The sequence below is a fragment of the Rhinoraja longicauda genome, chromosome 15, assembly GCF_053455715.1.
Source record: "Rhinoraja longicauda isolate Sanriku21f chromosome 15, sRhiLon1.1, whole genome shotgun sequence".
Classification (NCBI taxonomy): Eukaryota; Metazoa; Chordata; class Chondrichthyes; order Rajiformes; family Arhynchobatidae; genus Rhinoraja; species Rhinoraja longicauda.
Window position 1 is genome coordinate 41,457,877 of NC_135967.1, and position 19,489 is coordinate 41,477,365.

Genomic DNA, 19,489 nt, shown 5'->3' on the forward strand with positions numbered 1-19,489 from the left:
TATTTCAGAAACGCTTCAATAAAACAGGCGTAAAATGCGATGTGGAATAATCTGTATTGGTACGTTTCATATGAATAAGAAATTTCATTCCAACTTGCTTTATATGACAATAAACTAACCTGAATCTGAGTATGAATTTGCTGTAACCTGAAAACCATCAACCTGTCCCATTTAGGCTCCTGATCAGTACCGCGAAGACTGGAATAATAGTTATGGTCTTGCATTTAGCTTTAGAGTCTCCCAAGCTTAAAAAGGAGGGCAATTCTAGTTTAGTTTTAGGTTATAGATATAGTTTATTAGCTTACAAACCTGCACGTCCTTGGAGTGTGGGAGGAAACCGGAGATCCCGGAAAAAAACTCACGCAGGTAACAGGGAGAACGTACAAACTCCGTACAGACGGCACCCGTAATCAGGATGGAACCCGGGTCCCTGGCGCTGTAAGGCAACAACTCTACCGCTGCACCACCGTGACGTCCAATCACTTAATGCCTTACTACCTCCTTGCAGGTTTGCAGGCATTGGGAGAGAATTATACGGATTCATTTTTATATAACCTATTGATTTTTACCTATCATCTCCCGAGATAAGGCACTGTAGAGCCAATATATATTTGAAGCATCAACCTAAGAGTACTTTTTCTCTCCAAAAAGGCTATTAATTCACTTCTGAGGCCTCGTGTGTTTAGTATTTTGTGTGGTAGAGTAACAATAGACAATAGACAATAGACAATAGGTGCAGGAGTAGGCTATTCAGCCCTTCGAGCCAGCACCGCCATTCAATGCGATCATGGCTGATCACTCTCAATCAGTACCCCGTTCCTGCCTTCTCCCCATACCCCCTCACTCCGCTATCCTTAAGAGCTCTATCCAGCTCTCTCTTGAAAGCATCCAACGAACTGGCCTCCACTGCCTTCTGAGGCAGAGAATTCCACACCTTCACCACTCTCTGACTGAAAAAGTTCTTCCTCATCTCCGTTCTAAATGGCCTACCCCTTATTCTTAAACTGTGGCCTCTTGTTCTGGACTCCCCCAACATTGGGAACATGTTTCCTGCCTCTAATGTGTCCAATCCCCTAATTATCTTATATGTTTCAATAAGATCCCCCCTCATCCTTCTAAATTCCAGTGTATACAAGCCTAATTGCTCCAGCCTTTCAACATACGACAGTCCCGCCATTCCGGGAATTAACCTAGTGAACCTACGCTGCACGCCCTCAGAGAAGCATCTCCTGGAATTTGCTGAATTTATAACACAAAACCTTTCACCTCATTCAGAAATTTTGAGGATTAAAATTTTTCATTTATTTACTAGTATCTCAAAATATTAAGCTTAGTTTAGTTTAGAGATACAGCGCGGAAACACGCCCTTCGGCCCACCGAGTCCGCACCGACCAACGATCCACGCACAGTAACACTATCCTACACATATTAACACTATCCTATCCTAGGGACAAATTTTACATTTATACCAAACCAATTAACCTACATCTTTGGAGTGTGGGAGGAAACCAAAGATCTCGGAGAAATCCCACGCAGGTCTCGGGGAGAACGTACAAACTCTGCACAGACAGCACCCGTAGCCAGGATCGAACCCGGTTCTCTGGCGCTGTAAGCCCACACCCCAAATAACCTGAAGAAATGTTTGTACTTTCTCCGAAGTTTATTTGGTATAGTTTTACCAAAGAGAAAACTGTGAAGTGTGAGTGACTGATACTCACTTAGGTATCCTGGCCTAAACCAACAAAAAATTAATCTGCCAGATTTCAGGCTCTTTAGCTTTTGCCTGTGATAAAGCTTACCACAAGAATAAAATAAAGCAGCAAGCTTACTAAGCTGAACTAAAGGGATTATGGAGAATAAATAATGTTTAGTTGGAAAATATAATGCTGTTTGTAAGCATAATTCTGTTTGAAAGCATGATTTCAATATGAAGAGATTAAAATGTTTGTTGTATTGTTTCTCAGTTTCAGTGGGTTATGAATATGAGGCCTGTCCTGATGTGATACTCTGGGAGAAACGGACTGCAATTCTCCAAGGGTTTGAAAAGGATGCCTCCAATCTCGGGGGATGGTCTTTGGACAAGCATCATGTGTTGAACGTACAAAGTGGTAGGTATCTGCACTGGGATGTAAGCACTCCATGCTCTTTACACTTTAATTAATGAAAACAATCTACGTCAAGGGTGTCACGGTGGTGCAGCGATAGTGTTGCTGCCTTACACCGCCCGCCAGAGAACCGGGTTCGATCCTGACTACGGGCACTGTCTGTACAGAGTTTGCATGTTCTCTCTGTGACAGCGTGGGTTTTCTCCAGGAGCTCTGGTTTCCTCCCACACTCCAAAGACAGAGAGATTTGAAGGTTAATTGGCTTCAGTAAATTGTAAATTGTCCCTTGTGTGTAGGAAAGTGCTGTTGTACTGGGTGATTGCTGAACGGCATGGACTCGGTGAGCTGAAGGACCTGTTTCCACGCTGTATCTCTAAAGTCTAAAGTCTAAATGTGGTGTTTGGTTGCAATCTTTTAGCAATCTCAATCCGAATCTAGATAGTTGTATGCATATAAAGTACAGCAAACTCTCATTTTGTTTTATCTCTATGCTGGTATATTCTTTGATATTTAGCCGCAGCAAGGATCTGAAATGCTGATCGTTTTAAAGCAAAGCTACATCCTGACAAAGTTAAGCACTGAGGAAAGTGCCTAATATGTTAATTGAAAGTGCAGCTCTTCACAGACTAATCAATAATGAACCCATTACCTTATCAGGGCAATCAGGCGGAAAAAACACTTCAGGTTTATTTTGTTGGAAAGCCTATTTATGCCTCTCTGTGAAGTGGGAGATTAAAAATGAAGGACACTTCAAGAACTGCGCAAGTATTCAGAAAGCAAATGATAGTCCGAATAACTATTAGATTGGTTTTAATTGCCCGAGTTTATTTGATTGTTTAGTTTAGTTTTTAGTTTAGAGATACATCGCGGAATCAGGCCCTTCGGCCCACAGGGTTCGCGCCGACCAGCGATCACCGCACACTAGCACTATCCTACACACTAGCACTCGACTTTAGAGATACAGAACGGGAACAAGCCCTTCGGCCCACCGAGTCCGCGCCGACCAGCGATCCCCACACACTAGCACTATCCTACACACACCGGGGACATTTTACAATTTTACCAAGCCAATTAACCTACAAACCTGTACGTCTTTGGAGTGTGAGAGGGAACCGAAGATCTCAGAGAAAACCCATGCAGGTCACGGGGAGAACGTACAAACTCCGTACAGACAGCACCCATAGTCAGGATCGAACCCGGGTCTCTGACGCTGTAAGACAGGAACCCTACCGCTGCGCCACCGTGCCGCCCTTTAAGATCTTGCCCTTGTTCTATAAGTATTTTAATTTCATATTCTGAAATGTTGTGAATAAACTTCTGATGTTTTTAATAGTTTGATTCACTTTTATTATTTTTGTATGTCAAGGAACTTTTGACAGACAGGCAGGGGGTGGGGCTGAGGTAGGGTTGCGAACTGTCCCGTATTAGCCGGGACATCCCGTATTTTGGGCTAAATTGGTTTGTCCCATATGGGACCGCCCTTGTCCCGTATTAGGCCCGGGGAGTGCTGTAAGCCCGAGGGGAGCTGTAGGCTCGGACGCTGTAGGCTCGCACGTTGTAAACGCGGATAGTGTAGGTCCGGACACTGTAGGTCCAGACAGTGTACGTCCAGACAGTGTAGGACCGGACATTGTAGGCCCAGACAGTGTAGGTCCGGACAGTTTAGGCCCAGGGGCCCGGGCAACGCCTAACGGAGGTTGTGTAGCAACCCGCCTCCCGGCCCGAGTGGCCACCATTGGTGGCACAGGAGCACATGGCCGCTGGCTGGGTGAGGTCACGTGGGGCGCGGGGCGGTGACGTCACCTTATTCTGTATTTGGGAGTGATATGGTTGGCACCCCTAGGCTGACGGCAGTTGGGAACGACAGAGCCGTCGGGCGCGGGGCGGTGACCTCACCCAGCCAGCGGCCACGTGCTCCCACTCCACCAATGGTGGCCCCTCATGCTGGGAGGCGGGTTGCTATGCAACCTCCGTCAGGCAGGCATATTTGGGAGTGAGGTAGTTGGCACCCCTAAATGTCGCCTATCCATCACCTCCAGAGAAGTGACTGACCTGCTGAGTTACACCAGCACCCTCTGCCTTGTCTTGTTTTATTTAGTAACTGCCGTGTCTGCAGTTCCTTGTGTCTCCTGGTTGCACAGTTTATTTTTCTAAATCACTAAACGTCCCCAAGTCTATGAGAGGCTTTGGCCCAGCTATGGGAATGGGCTTGGGTTTTAAGAAAGCCGACAGCTTTCAGATTTCACCGATAAAGCTAATTAGACTTTGTTTACATTTGTTCCCTGCAGCATTTTCAGAGTTGCACAACAGGTGGAAATGCTATTTGAAAAAAATCCATGATAATGTCACGAATCATCAGGATCAAAACTAAATAAAGAAACAGTTTCACCTGATCTTTTCTAATTAAACAAGTATCAGACCTCTGAGACCATTGCAATACTGAAGCGCAGAAGAAACTGAATTCCTTTTGATACTTAATGTTGTATTCATGGTAAAGTGGGCATTAATCTCATAGAGTCATCGAGTGATACCACATGGAAACAGGCCCTTCAGCCCAACCTGCCCAAACCGGCCAACATGTCGCAACTACACTAGTCCCACACACATTTGGTCCATATCCCTCCAAACCTGTCCTATCCATGTACTTGTCTAATCGTTACTTAAACATTGGGAGAGTCACTGCCTCAACTACCTCCTCTGGCAGCTCATTCCATACACCCACCACCCTTTGTGTGAAAAAGTTACCCCTCAGATTCCTATTAGATCGTTTCCCCTTCACCTTATATTATATGTAAGATTTTCCTTACTTGCTTCAGCATGATAGGTTCTGTAATAAAAACAAAAGCACTTTGAAGTGCATTAGGGCAGATACTGGAGGTACTGCCTCACTGCTCCAGTGACTCTGGTTCATCATAGCCTTGATGCTGTTTGCGTGGAGTTTGCACGTTCACTCTGTAACTCGGTGAGTCTTCCCCAGATGCTTGCCTCAGTTTTTTTGCCACATCCCAAAAGTGTGGGAGTTGGCAGGTTAATTGGTCACTGCATATTTTGCCCCCAACGTAATTAGTTTAGTTTAATGTAGAGATACAGCACGGTGACAGGCACTTCGGCCCACCGAGACCGCGACGACCAGCAATCCCCATACACTAACACTGTCCCACACACACTAGACAATAGACAATAGACAATAGGTGCAGGAGTAGGCCATACGGCCCTTCGAGCCAGCACCACCATTCAATGTGATCATGGCTGATCATCCACAATCAGTACCCCGTTCATGCCTTCTCCCCATACCCCCTGACTCCGCTATCTTTAAGAGCTCTATCTAGCTCTCTCTTGAATGCATTCAGAGACTTGGCCTCCACTGCCTCCTGAGGCAGAGAATTCCACAGATTTACAACTCTCTGACTGAAAAAGTTTTTCCTCATCTCCGTTCTAAATGGCCTACCCCCACACTATGGACAATTTACATTTACACCAAGCCGATTAACCTACAAATTTGTACGTCTTTGGAGTGACAACAAAGAAGTGCAGATGTAGGTCAGGCAGCATCTCAGGGGAACATGGATAGGTGACATTTCGGGCTGAGACCCTTCTTCACTTATCCTGCCCCTCCTCTGTTCCAGATTTCTTCTACCCCCATATTGATTGTAGGGGGGGTAGAAGAAATCTGGGAGAGAGGAGGGGCAGGATAACGCCTGGCATGTAGTAGGTGGATGCAGGGTGGGAACCCAAGTCCGCGCCGACCAGAGAACATCCCGTACACCATCATACACACATTAGGGACAATTTTACCGCTTGCCAAAACAAATTAACCTACATCTTTGGGATGTGGGAGGAAACCAGAGCACCCGGAGAAAACCCAAGCGGTCACAGGGAGAACATAGAAACTCCATACAGACAGCACCCACGGTCAGGATCGAACCGGGGTCTCTGGCGCTGTAAGGCGGCAACTCTACCGCTGCGCCACTGTGCCGCCCAAACTAGGCCTTGTCAGAATTGGTAGTTGTCTCGAAAGGTCACCCTACAAATAGTGACCAACAAAAAAATTAGGAAGAAAAAATGTTGAACTATCGTTAAAGTGTATATAATTCTTGTTATAAAACTGAGGTGAGAAGGAACTTTTTCACCCAGTGAGTTGTGAATTTGTGGAATTCTCTGCCACAGAGGGCAGTGGAGGCCAAATCACAGGATGAATTTAAGAGAGAGTTAGATAGAGCTCAAGGGGCTATTGGAATCAAGGGATATGGGGAGAAGTTGGGCACAGGTTACTGATTGTGGATGATCAGCCACGATCACAACAAATGGCGGTGCTGGCTCGAAGGGCCGAATGGCCTCCTCCTGCACCTATTTTCTATGTTTCTATGTTTGTCAATGTTCAGCAACAATCAAATATTTGAACAGACCCATGTTGTCAAGTTTCACAGATTATTTTTGCAAGAAACCTTAATTAGCTTTTTTTACTTCTGATTTGAATCTGCAATTTATTATTTACAAGGTCGGACTTTAAATCGCGTTTCATCTATCCACAGCGATTGTCCAAACAAAATGAATGTAATCTCTCTTGGTTACGTCCTCCTTTCAATTTTTTTGCATTCAGGGATACTGCACAAAGGCAATGGAGAAAACCAGTTCATATCCCAGCAGCCATTTGTCATTGCCAGCATCATGGGAAATGGCCGCCAACGTAGTGTGGCCTGTCCAAACTGCAACAGCCTGGCAAAGGACAATAAACTCTACGCACCAGTCGCGCTGGCGTGTGGCTCAGATGGCAGCACCTACATCGGAGACTTCAATTTTGTCCGTCGAGTCTTCCCGTCTGGAAACGCCATCAATATTTTAGAGTTGAGGTACGCCACACTTGGACTATTTTACACGTTCAAATTTCACACCCGGAGTTTGTCTCTGACAAGCCTGGCACATTAAAGCGTTTGTGTAGGAAGGTACGGCCGATGCTGGTTTAAACCGAAGATGGACACAAATTTCTGGAGTAACTCAACAGGACAGGCAGCATCTCTGGAGAGAAGGAATGGGTGACGTTTCGGGCCGAGACCTTTGATTCTGTCTGAAGAAGGGTCTCGAGCCGAAACGTCACCCATTCCTTCTCTCCAGAGATGCTGCCTGTCCCGCTGAGTTACTCCAGCATTTTGTGTCTACCTTCATATCAAAGCGTTTACTGGTGTTAGTAGAGGATGTGTAACCAAAATCTATTTACTATGAATGCTCCAGTCGTAACAAGAAGATTCTTTTTAGCTCTTGAGTATTTGAGCTTCATTGTTTCTTTCCAGTTGCATCTGGTAGCTTTGTGTAAAGAGTTATTATAAGCACGGCACGGTGTATGTTTAACAGGGATTGCTTCCTTGCCCTTATCTAACACCCTTAGTCAGTTAAAGTAGACGGGAGCAAATTACAGTTTCATCCAGTATTCTCATGTCCACTTGGGTACCTTACAGCCCAACGGGATGAACATTGAAAACATTGAATTCTCCAATTTTAGGTAACTAACCAAATCCCCCACCCCACTGCACTCCACCACCACCCCCCCCCCCCCCCCCTCCTCAAACCCCCGCTACCTCCCCAGTGCCTCTCTTCCCTCGGTCACAGGTAAATGTAAGAGAACATTGAGTCAATAATGGCACCACATCTAATATGGTATAAGATAAGACCTATGAAAGAGATACTCTGGAATAGACAGGGATCTGTCTATGGACATACCCTTGCCCACAGCCCTGACACCCCTCTCCTATGCTAAGTACTCAGCTATGGGTATAACATGGACTGGAGTAAAGCTGACTTTGAGGGGCTGGAAATAGAATTTGGAAAAATAAAATATTGTTAAGCACTTGGAAAAACGTTTAAAATTGTGTTCAAAAGATCCAAGGAAAAGCTTCCAACCATGCTAAAAACACAACTATGGAAATATTGATGGATATTTTATTATCACATGTGACATGTAACAGTGAAATTCTTTGTTTTGCATACGATACACAAGGTATGCAAACAGTCACCATGTATAGGGCAAAGTTACAAAGTAGTCCCCAATAATCCCTCTTTGTTCTCTCGACGCCCCCCATACACCAGATCAATTAATATATATATTAATATTTATATAAATGCATATCGGTTAATATTAATATATTGATATAGGTTAATTCCCGGAATGGCGGGACTATCATATGTTGAAAGACTGGAACGACTAGGCTTGTATACACTGGAATTTAGAAGGATGAGAGGAGATCTTATCGAAACGTATAAGATCATTAAGGGGTTGGACACGTTAGAGGCAGGAAACATGTTCCCAATGTTGGGGGAGTCCAGAACAAGGGGTCACAGTTTAAGAATAAGGGGTAGGCCATTTAGAACTGAGATGAGGAAAAACTTTTTCAGTCAGAGAGTTGTGAATCTGTGGAATTCTCTGCCTCAGAAGGCAGTGGAGGCCAATTCTCTGAATGCATTCAAGAGAGAGCTGGATAGAGCTCTTAAGGATAGCGGAGTCAGGGGGTATGGGGAGAAGGCAAGAACGGGGTACTGATTGAGAATGATCAGCCATGATCACATTGAATGGCGGTGCTGGCTCGAAGGGCCGAATGGCCTCCTCCTGCACCTATTGTCTATTGTCTATAATAATATTTATATTAATATATTAAATGATAGAAAATATCAATTAATCTGTCTTTTTTATTTCCTATTCATGCATTTATTATCAATGCAAAAATGTTGAATCTGTATCCATAAAGGCTGAAAATATTAAAAAAACAAACGATCGTAATGTTACGGAAGAATTAAGACAAAGGTGAAACAGGGAAGTTGGGAAGTGAAGATATACTGGGTTCGTCAGCAGTCAAAGACGATGGAAGACGGAGAATATAATGACAAGAGGGGAGAAATGAAAAGAGGCAATTAGAAAGCAAAGAGGAATAATGAATTTCATTTCTTTACATGCACATAAATAAAACAAGGGAAAGGCAGATTGGGAATAAGGAATTGGATCACACAGCAATATTCTTGAGCCACTAAGCAAAATTTGAACGTATCCGTAGCATATTGCAATAGTAGACATGTTGGGGTAAAATATCACCAATTGCAAAATTATCCAAGCACTTTTTTTTCTTCTCAGTGTCAGACATGGATCTAATGATGTCATTATTCATGTGACACCAATTTTTCCCCTACACTGACATAAACACCATCATCAACCCATCTCACCAGAGCAAGGAGCACAGCGCTTTTATGTCATGCTGCTTATGGGAGCACACAGCTACATTGAGAGACATAAATAATCACCCCAAACTTCAGCGATTGTTTGATCTCCGCAGCGTATGCTTAAATTAAACTGTGGCGTTTACTCCAGCATTGATCTGATTAGATTCTCAGTCCATGGGATCTCAGCTGTGATGCAACCGGTGGAACGCCATTACTCAAAAGTATTGTTGTGGCCGTAGTTCGGTATTTAACATTGGAGGGAGACCTCAGGGCAGGAGGCAAGGGTATGACCATTATCAGAAACCCTTCTCCCAGATAATAGTAGAGACACCACGTCCCACTTCATCCTCTCTGTAGAAGAATGCTTTCACAGCCTCAGCTTTTCCAAACCTATCATTGTTGAGGTATATGAAATCCTGTAGAAAGACCTTTGGACTTCAGAGATACAGCGTGGAAACATGGCCTTTGGCTCACCGAGTCCACGCCAACTAGCGATCGTTCCATACACTAGCACTACCGTACACACACTACGGACAATTTACAATTTACAGAAGCCAATTAACCTACAGACCTGCAGCTGCAAAAGAAATAGAGATAGATTTAATGTACAACGACCAGCACCTTTCCTGGGAACTGTCCGGTTGAAATGTGAGGTGAAATTGCACTATGTAGGAGCACAAAATATTAATGCACTTATTGAATATCTTGGACCTTTAATATTGCATAAGGGAAGGAGGTTTTGAAGGCAGACTAAGGTCTACATCATATAGCGTGTTTAAATGAAACTTGTATCCACTACCAGCAAGGGTGAGCTGCAGGTGGATTTCTAGATGATTGTGCGGCCACATACAGAATGATTTCATTTAGTTTATGTTTATGTTCACTCGACTGTTTAATTGAGTTGTATATGCCTCAAATTGTTGTACACGTCAATTACATCTTGCCTTTCTTTTCTCTTCCTCACGCCCTCCTATTGTGATTTTTCATCCTGCTACAACAGAAATAGAGACATGAGGCACAGGTAAGTCATTTTTTTATAAGTTAATGTGGTAGGAGCAGAATTAGGCCATTCGGCCCATCAAGTCAACTCCGCCATTCGATCATGGCTGATCTATCCCTCTCAACCCTATTCTCCGGCCTTCTCCTCATAATCCCTGACACCTGTATTAATCAAGAAAGATTTTATAATGTTTCTGATGTATTAATGTTAAATTAAATGTTAATTGCCTCCCTAGACAAGTGTTTAGTTTAGTTTAATTTAGAGATATAGCGCAGAAACAGGCCCTTTGGCCCACCAAACCCGCACCGACCAGCGATCCAGGCACATTAACACTCTCCTACACACACCAGGGACAATTTTACATTTATGCCAAGGCAATTAACCTTCAACCCTGTACGTCTTTGGTGTGTAGGAGGAAACCGAAGTTCTCGGACAAAACCCACGCAGGTCACGGAGAGAATGTAAAAACTCCATGCAGACAGCACCCGTAGTTGGGATCGAACCCGGGTCTCTGATGCTGCAAGCGCTGTAAGGCAGCGACTCTAATGCTACACTACCCTGCCGCCCCAGTGATAAATGTTCAAGTGTATCATTTGAAATTTAACCTGGTGACTTGAAGCTCCCCAGTGTCCTCTTTCCTTAACCAGCTCCAAGGACTCTGAAGAAGGATCTCGACCCGAAACGTCACCCGAAACGTCAGCCCATTCCTTCTCTCTCTCTTGAGATGCTGCCTGTCCCATTGAGTCACACCAGCATTTTGTGTCTATCTCCAGTTTAATTTTACCTGCTTGGGAAAAACAACAGGTAGCAGAGGTAGCAGATACATAGGAGATTGTAGAGAAGATGATCGGGTAGTCATAAACATGGAGGGAGTGAGCCAGAAATTTTTGGGTGGGGTAATGTCAAATATTCGTTTAATTAGAACGGTCTAATTTTGAACTGTTTAATACTGAGCCTGAAGAAGGGTCACGACCCGAAGCGTCACCTATCCATGTTGTCCAGAGATGTTACCTGACCCGTTGAGTTACTCCAGCATTTTGTGTCTATCTTCCATAAGTTGTTCTAGGGCCAGCATGGACTGGGTGGGCCAAAGGGCCTGTTTCCATGCTCTATCTCTAAACTGCAACTATATTAAAACATTTGACTGTGGATGAAATGAATCCAACTTGCTCCACAGTTGGTTCACTTGATGCATCAGTGTGCAGTTCCCAAGGTCAAACAACGTCAGGCCGAGCTCAATAGCTTTTGGCAATTTATGAGTTGAGAGAAAAATGTACAATATTATATTGTTGGTATAAGCTACAGAATGAAATAAGTCAGGACAATCTAATCAAAACATTCCAATTATGTTTTCATTCGCTGTTTGCTTTCTCATGGTTTGCTGTGTTAATTAGATATCATGATTCTGCCCTTCAAAATATTAATTAATATTTTTGCAGCGAGCCATACCAAGAATAGTTTTAGATTAGATATAGATTAGAATAGAATAGATATATATCATATTAGAATAGATAATAAATTTAATATAATATATATTAGATTGGAATAGATTTGAAGTCAATGTACATTAGGATCTGTTGAGATTTTGGGAAATGATTTCTTCAGCCTATGAGTTCTTTGCGAGCAGCATTTTAATTAACCCAAATTCGTCGAAAAGCAATAACTTCAGGCCAGATATGACATCTGGCAGATGCTGTTATTTGCTTCAACAGAATAAATTCATTAATTTTAATTCAATAGAGTATCATAAACACAGAGAACTTTCATTTCTTTTACCAAGGGCTGAGAAATTCTGAACATAGACACAAAAAGCTAGAGTAACTCAGCGGGACAGGCAGCGTCTCTGGAGAGAGAATGAATGGGTGACGTTTCGGGTCGAGACCATTCTCTATTGACCAGCGTTGTTTTTGTTGGTGCCTTACATGATCAAACTTCAGCAAAATCTCAACTGCTGAACATTGGTGGGTATCTAATGTCACAGAGGCATAGAGTCATACAGCATAGAAACAGGCCCTTCGGCCTAACTAGACCATGTTGACTTCGAGCTGGTTGAGGGTGACGGAGGAGGCCCTGCAACAGCCTGGGGCGTACCAGGACCGGGCCTGTCCAGCGCATCCAGCATCTGGACCGGCCTTTGCCCTTTGGACTTTTCCTTTGTGTAAAGTCGTGGCACATTGGCGCAGCGGTAGATTTGCTGCCTTACAGAGCTTGCAGCACCAAAGACCCTGGTTCAATCCGAACGGGTATTGTCTTTACGGAGTTTGTACTTTCTCCCTGTGACCTGCGTGGGTTTTCTCCGAGATCTTCGGTTTCCTCCCACACTCCAAAGACATACAGGTTTGTAGGTTAATTGGCTTGGTGTAAGTGTAAATTGTCCTTAGTGTGTGTAGGATAGTGTTTAATGTGCGGGGATCGCTGGTTGGTTCGGACTCAGTGGGCCGAAGGGCCTGTTTCTGTGCTGTATCTCTAAACTAAACTAAACAATAGACAATAGACAATAGGTGCAGGAGTAGGCCATTCGGCCCTTCAAGCCAGCACCGCCATTCAATGTGATCATGGCTGATCATTCTCAATCAGTACTCCGTTCCTGCCTTCTCCCCATACCCCCTGACTAAACTAAATAGTGCCAAAATATGGCGACTTGTGCAGGCCCAACATATAAAATCGAATTCACCAATTTTACGGAACCTAAAAAGTCCATCTAGATGCATAGGTATCTTCCAAACCTCAGCTTTGTGAGTGGTAGAGCTGCTGCCTCACAGCGCCAGAGACCCAGGTTCGGTTCTGACCTCAGATGCTGCCTGCGTGGAGTTTCAGCTGCTCTAGTTCCCCTCCCCGCATCCCAAAGACGTGCGTGTTTGTAGGTTAATTGGCCGCTGTAAATTGACCCGCGTGTAGAGGAAGTAGACGAGGAAGTGGGATAACGATAGTGAAGGGCGATCGATGGTTGGCAGCGACTCAGTGGGCCAAAGGGCCTGTTTCTAGTCGGCTGTGAATTGCTCCTGGTGTGTAAAGGGAGTCGACAAACAAAAGTGGGAAAACATAGAACTAGTATGGATGGGTGATTGATGGTTGGCGGGGACTAGGTGGGCCGAAGGGTAATATCTTCAAATTTAAACAAAACAAAGTTAGAATGATTTGCACTGAATTTTACATCGGCGTATAAAAAAAGAACAGGGTAAACAATGTGAACGACATTGATGTGTGGGAAGGAACTGTGGGTGCTGGTTTAAACTGAAGATAGACACAAAATGCTGGAGGAATGAGGCCCAGAGCAAGTTGGTGGAACAACACCTCAAATTCCGCTTGGGCAGCTTACACCCCAACGATATGAACATTGACATCTGTAAATTCAAGTAACCCTTGCTCTCCATCCCTCCCCCTTCCCAGTTCTCCTACCAGTTTGACTGTCCCCATTACATTTTCTCTCCGTTTGCTTTGTTGTTAGCTTCTCCTAGCTTCCATCAGCCTAGCAGCTTGGCGTCAGATGAGAGCTGGCAATAGTTCTTACATGTACATCTGGTGGATCAAGTGTTTTGTCCAAAGGGACTCGAGGTAGACACCGCAGCAATGTTTAACAGACCAACTTCAGTCATGCCATCAGTCATCTGTTTAGAGAGGGATTGCTACCCGTTCACTCAGCTACACATCTGGTACCAGCTGTCCCGTTCCTTGGCAGCTTTAACTCCAGGGTTCCAGCCAGAGCTGGTGTTTCATCAGTGGAGTCAGCGCCGTGCACGGTCGCTTCTGAGAGATTTTCCTGCAGGGGCTTCTGAACAAGCAGCAGTGACGTGGCAGATGGTCAAAAGCTCCCAAGGGCGTCATGCACCAGACGGAAAAACCTTGCGAATTTTAAAGATGGTAAGACTGCAGCTCAGAGCTCCACGTGCTGGGCGGCACGATGGCGCAGCGGTAGAGTTTGCTGCCAGAGACCCGGGTTCGATCCTGACAATGGGAGCTGTTCTGTACGTTCTCCCTGTGACGGCGTGGGTTTTCTCCGGGTGCTCCAGTTTCTACCTACCCTCCAAAGACGTACATGTTTGTCGGCTAAATGGGTTTGTAAAATTGTACATTGTCCCTAGTGTGTGTAGGCTAGTGCTAGCGTATGGGGATCGCAGGTCAGCATGGTCCCAGTAGGCCGAAGGGCCTGTTTCTACACAGTATCTTTAAATTAAATGAAACTAAATATTGGGTGGCACGGCGGCAGAATTTCTGCCAGAGAGTCGGGTTCGATCCTGACTACGGGACTTGTCTGTACGGAGTTTGTACGTTCTCCCCAAGACCGCTTGGGTTTTCTCCGGGTGCTCCGGTTTCCACCCACGTTCCAAAGTCGTGCAGGTTTGTAGGTTAATTGGCTTCTGTAAATGGTCCCTAGGGTCTAGGATGGAACTATTGTATAGGTGATCGTGGTCTGCGCAGACTCATTGGGCCGAAGGACCTGTTTCCATGCTGTTTCTCCAAACTAAACTAAACTAATATGTGATAAAGCTATTGTAATTTAAAGTTAAAATGACCTTATGCATACACAAACTATTTCCAAACATCTGTCGATCAGAAACCCCCCTCACCAGTATCCACCTATCACTCGTAGACACAGAATGCTGGAGTAACTCAGCGGGACAGGCAGCATCTCTGGAGAGAAGGAATGGGTGACGTTTCGGGTCGAGACCCCACCTATCACTCGCCAGACTCTGTCCTACCCCCACTTCTTCCAACAACCCCCACCATCGTAATCAGTCCGAAGAAGGGTCCCCACCCAAAACGTTACCTATCCATGTTCTCCAGAGTTTCTTTGGTATAAACCAGCATCTGCAGTTCAAAGGGTCTCGACCCAAAACGCCACCCTTTCCTTCTCTCCAGAGATGCTGCCTGTCCCGCTGAGTTACTCGAGCTTTTTGTGTCTATCTTCGGTTTAAACCAGCGCCTGCAGTTCCTTCGTTACACATTTCGTCTGCAGTTCCTTGTTTCACCAGAGATCTGTTTCTGAGCATCCCATAATCGGCAAACTAATCAACCAAAGCTGCGCATTTTATTAAAAGATCTAGTTTGATCCAAGTTGTTCTTCAGCTCACTTTTTCAAATCAAAATGTATGTTGTTTACATAGGAAGGAACTGCAGATGCTGTTTTACACCAAAGATAGACACAAAATGCTGGAGCAACTCAGCGGAACAGGCAGCACCTCTGGAGAGAAGGAATGAGGGACATTTCGGGTCCAGTCTGAAGAAGGGTCTCGACCTGAAACATCACCTATTCCTTTTCTCCGGAGATGCTGCCAGTCCCGCTGAGTTATTCTAGCATTTTGAGTCTGTCTTGTATGCTGTCTGTGTTGATTTTAGAGAGGAGGATGCCTTTTGAGCCTTGAAGATTTCCCAGAATGGTTGAAACGTCATTGCTTTAGTCTCTTCAGAGGAGTGGAAACGAGTTAGTACTTCAGGGTCACTTGAATGAGTTATTGATTTAGTAGCCATGGAAACCATTTACTTTTAGGGGGCTTGGCCTCAATATTCCAGGGAAACATAACAGCAGTTGAGAAGTTACCTTGACGTGAAGAGCCATGAAAATCACCAAGCTGACAAAATCAAATCGGTGGGCGGCACGGTGGCGCAGCGGTAGAGTTGCTACCTTACAGCGCCAGAGAGCCAGGTTCGATCCTGACCTCGGGTGCTGTCCTTATGGAGTTTGTACGTTCTCCCCGTGACCTGCGTGGGTTTTCTCTGCATGCTCCCGTTTCCTCCCACACTCGAAAGGCATACAGGTTTGTCGGTTAATTGGCTTTGGTAAAATTGTAAATTGTCCCTAGTGCAGTACAGAAAGCCAAGGAGATCCTTTTTCCCTGTGGCTATTAAACTGTACAACACCTCCCCCTTCTGTCGTGGGGTAGACTGACTCCCTTCACCCCCCCCCCCCCCAATCTTTGCACATCCCCAATCCTTTCCACTTGTCACTTTAATTTCATGTTTCTGTATCTTGTGTTTTATGACTGTTGGCAGATCAATTTCCCTCCTGGGATAAATAAAGCTCTATCGTATCGTATCGTCGTGTGTGTGGTACAGTGCTAATGTGTGGGGATCGCTGGTCGTTGCGGACTCGGTGGGCCAAAGGGCCTGTTCCTGCGCTGTATCTCTAAACTAAAACTAAGAAACATTAATGCACATATGCGAAACAGCAGGTGCTGGCATCTGGAGCAAAACACAAAGTCAAGCAGCATCTACGGAGGGAATGGACAGGCGGTATTTCGGGTCAGGACCCTTTTTCAGATGTTAATGCACAACTGTACTTTGACAGTTACAAGACCTAACTTGTCAATGCAGCCAGGTTTTAAACATAACAAAACTTTTCCTTCAGACGAGAAGATTGCAGAGAAAATCAATGCCAAATCTGCGAAGTTCTTAGGTGCTTTTTCTTTTCTTTCAGCCACAGTCCTGCTCACAAGTATTACCTCGCGGTGGATCCAGTTTCGGGATTGCTTTACCTGTCGGACACCAGCACCAGGAGAGTGTACAGAGTGAAGTCCCTCACTCAAACCAAAGACCTCTTAAGGAATTCTCAGGTGGTGGCTGGAACCGGCGATCAATGCCTCCCTTTTGATCAGAACCATTGTGGAGATGGGGGCAAAGCCTCTGAAGCATCCCTCACCAGCCCCAGAGGTAACATGCATGCTCAGTTAAAACCAAAGATTCACTCCAAAAGCTATGAAAACTGTTTCTTCCAGTGGGAGACGCTGGCACCAGAGGCCAGAGCCTCGGACTAAAACGATGTGCCTTCAGGAAGGATATGAGGAGGAATTACTATAGTCAGAGAGTGATGGACCTGTGGAATTCAATGCCACAGAAGGCTTTGGAGGCCATCAATGGGTATTTCAAGGTAGAGATAGATAGATTCTTGATTCGTAGGGCGGCCTGGTGTTATGGGGAGAAGGCAGGAGAATGGGGTTTGAGAGGGAAAGGTAGATTGACCATGAATGGCGAAGTAGACCTAATGGACCGAATGGCCTAATTCAGCTACTATCGCATGAAAACCTCACGTTCATAAGACATAGGAGCAGAATTTGGCCCATCGAATCTGCTCTGCCATTCGATCTTGGCTGATCCATTTTTACCGTCTCAACCTCATTCTCCTGCCTTCTCCCCATTGCCTTTGACCGATCAGGAACCTCCGCTTTATAGAATACGCACTGACGTGGCCTCCAGCCCCATCTGTGCCAATGAATTCCACAAATTCACCACCCTCATAACAAGGTTTTGTTCCCCTTGGGGTCGATTGGAAATGTTGGCCACATTTGGGCTGTATTGGTACAAGTATACAGTGTTGCACATCCACTTAATTCCCCGCACATCCAATTCCCTACAATATCCATTCCCTACATAACCACGTGTAAGCAGAAGAGATTAGTTTATCTTGGCCCCATCTTCAGCATGGACATTGTGGGCATTAGCGCCTGTTCCTGTGCTGTACTGTTCTATGTTCTACATCCTATGTTGTCATATTTTGTATAAAATGTCCTTCAATTATTTTCCTGGGTTAATAATCTGTTAAAAGAGCGGGAATCTAATACCAACTGTGCTTTGTGCTCATAACGGTTTAGCGATAATAGTGTAGAAATTCAGTCACGTTATCCTGTTTATTCTAATGGTTAGTGGTTGAAAACCTATTTTTTCCTTCCTGAAGTTGGACCATTGACTTTCTGGTGCTCCAGAAGCTACAGATGATTGCATTTCCTCTGCAATACTCCTTCTGGAGCTGTATGTGGGACAGAGCCTACAACACCAACATAAGACACATTCCACTGATATACATTGTCCGCCGTTTCAACAAGGATATTACGTCTTGTTCAACACAGACATTGTGGGCCGAAGGGCCTGTTCCTGTGCTGTACTGCTCTCTGTGCTGTAATGTTCCATGTTACTTATCTCAAACGAGTTGCCTTTACTGTTGTAGTCCATGCTGAAATATTGTAACTAAGCATATTACATATTAATCCATTCATATCACCAGTAGTAATCACTGGGTATGCAGCTTTGATCCAGATAATATTTTTTTTAAATTCACAGTGCAATATTGTTACACACAATGGCACAGCGATAGAGTTGCTGCCTTACAGCACCAGAGACCCGGGTTCGATCCTGACTACGGGCCCTGTCCGTATGGAGTTTGTACGTTCTTCCCCCGTGACCTGCGTGGGTTTTCTCTGGGTGCTCCAGTTTCTTCCCACACTCCAAAGACGTATAGGTTTGTAGGTTAATTGGCTTCTGTAAATTGTCCCTGATCTGTGCAATAGAACTAGTGTACAGGGTGATTATTGGTTGGCATGGACTTGGTGGGCCGAAGGGCCTGTTTCCACTCTGTATCTCTCTAAACTCTGAATTAAACTGAACTAACCTGTATGGCCAGCCTTTACTTTTATCAATACTCGTAAGATAGTATGTCCAGAAGAAAACATCAAATAATTGATTGTACTGCAGCTAGATAAATGTGGCCTACCAGAAATAATGATGGCCTACCATTTGAAATGAATTGATGGGGGCCATTTTACAGATTTGTAAGGGATCAATGTACTGATGCAGACTCAACCTTCAAGCCCTCTGCTGACAACTGTCTGACCCGCTGAGTTACTCCAGTTTTTTGTGTGTCTCTCTCTCTAACCTGACAACTCTCTTTCTCTGAATCCCAACCGCACTTCAGTTAATTATGGGAATACATTATGGTTGATTGGACACTGACTCGATTATTCTGTGTACATCCACACATGAGCTTCATGGTTTCGAAAGTTTAAATGTTAACCCTTCAGTTCTCAGAGCTCCTGAAAGTCCACGGACTTCCTCCGTAAAGTTTCAGGGCCTTCGGACTTGTTGAAACACTAGACAGAGCAATTTCATGAGATGCAATCAAGTCTCCACTGTTGATGGTGTCACGAGGAACTGCAGATGCTGGCATATACCAAAAAAAAAAGATACAAAGTGCTGGTGTAACTCAGAGGGTCATGCAGCATCTCTGGAGAATATGGTTTCGGGTCAGAACCCTTCTTCAGATCTCCAACATGTTTGGTCTTAGTTGTATCCACAGTTAATGTTGAATAATGTCATCTGAGCCTATTACTTCTGAAAAGAAGAAAGAAACAAAACAAAATCCCATCTGAGATGATTTTATTCATTTTGCTCAAGCTATTCTTGAAAAGCCAGC

The 19,489-nt window shown here is 44.7% G+C and overlaps 1 protein-coding gene across 7 annotated transcripts in view; it reads left to right on the plus strand.

The window, feature by feature from the left end:
- Positions 1-19,489, plus strand: part of tenm1 (teneurin transmembrane protein 1) — a 1,669,493-nt gene that overhangs the window by 1,554,477 nt on the left and 95,527 nt on the right. For all 7 annotated transcript variants that reach the window (XM_078412545.1, XM_078412546.1, XM_078412547.1 and 4 more), the window contains 4 exons: positions 1,965-2,108; positions 6,706-6,955; positions 10,309-10,329; positions 16,724-16,956. In XM_078412545.1, coding sequence (XP_078268671.1) covers positions 1,965-2,108; positions 6,706-6,955; positions 10,309-10,329; positions 16,724-16,956 — 648 coding nt within the window. The remainder of the gene's footprint in view (positions 1-1,964; positions 2,109-6,705; positions 6,956-10,308; positions 10,330-16,723; positions 16,957-19,489) is intronic.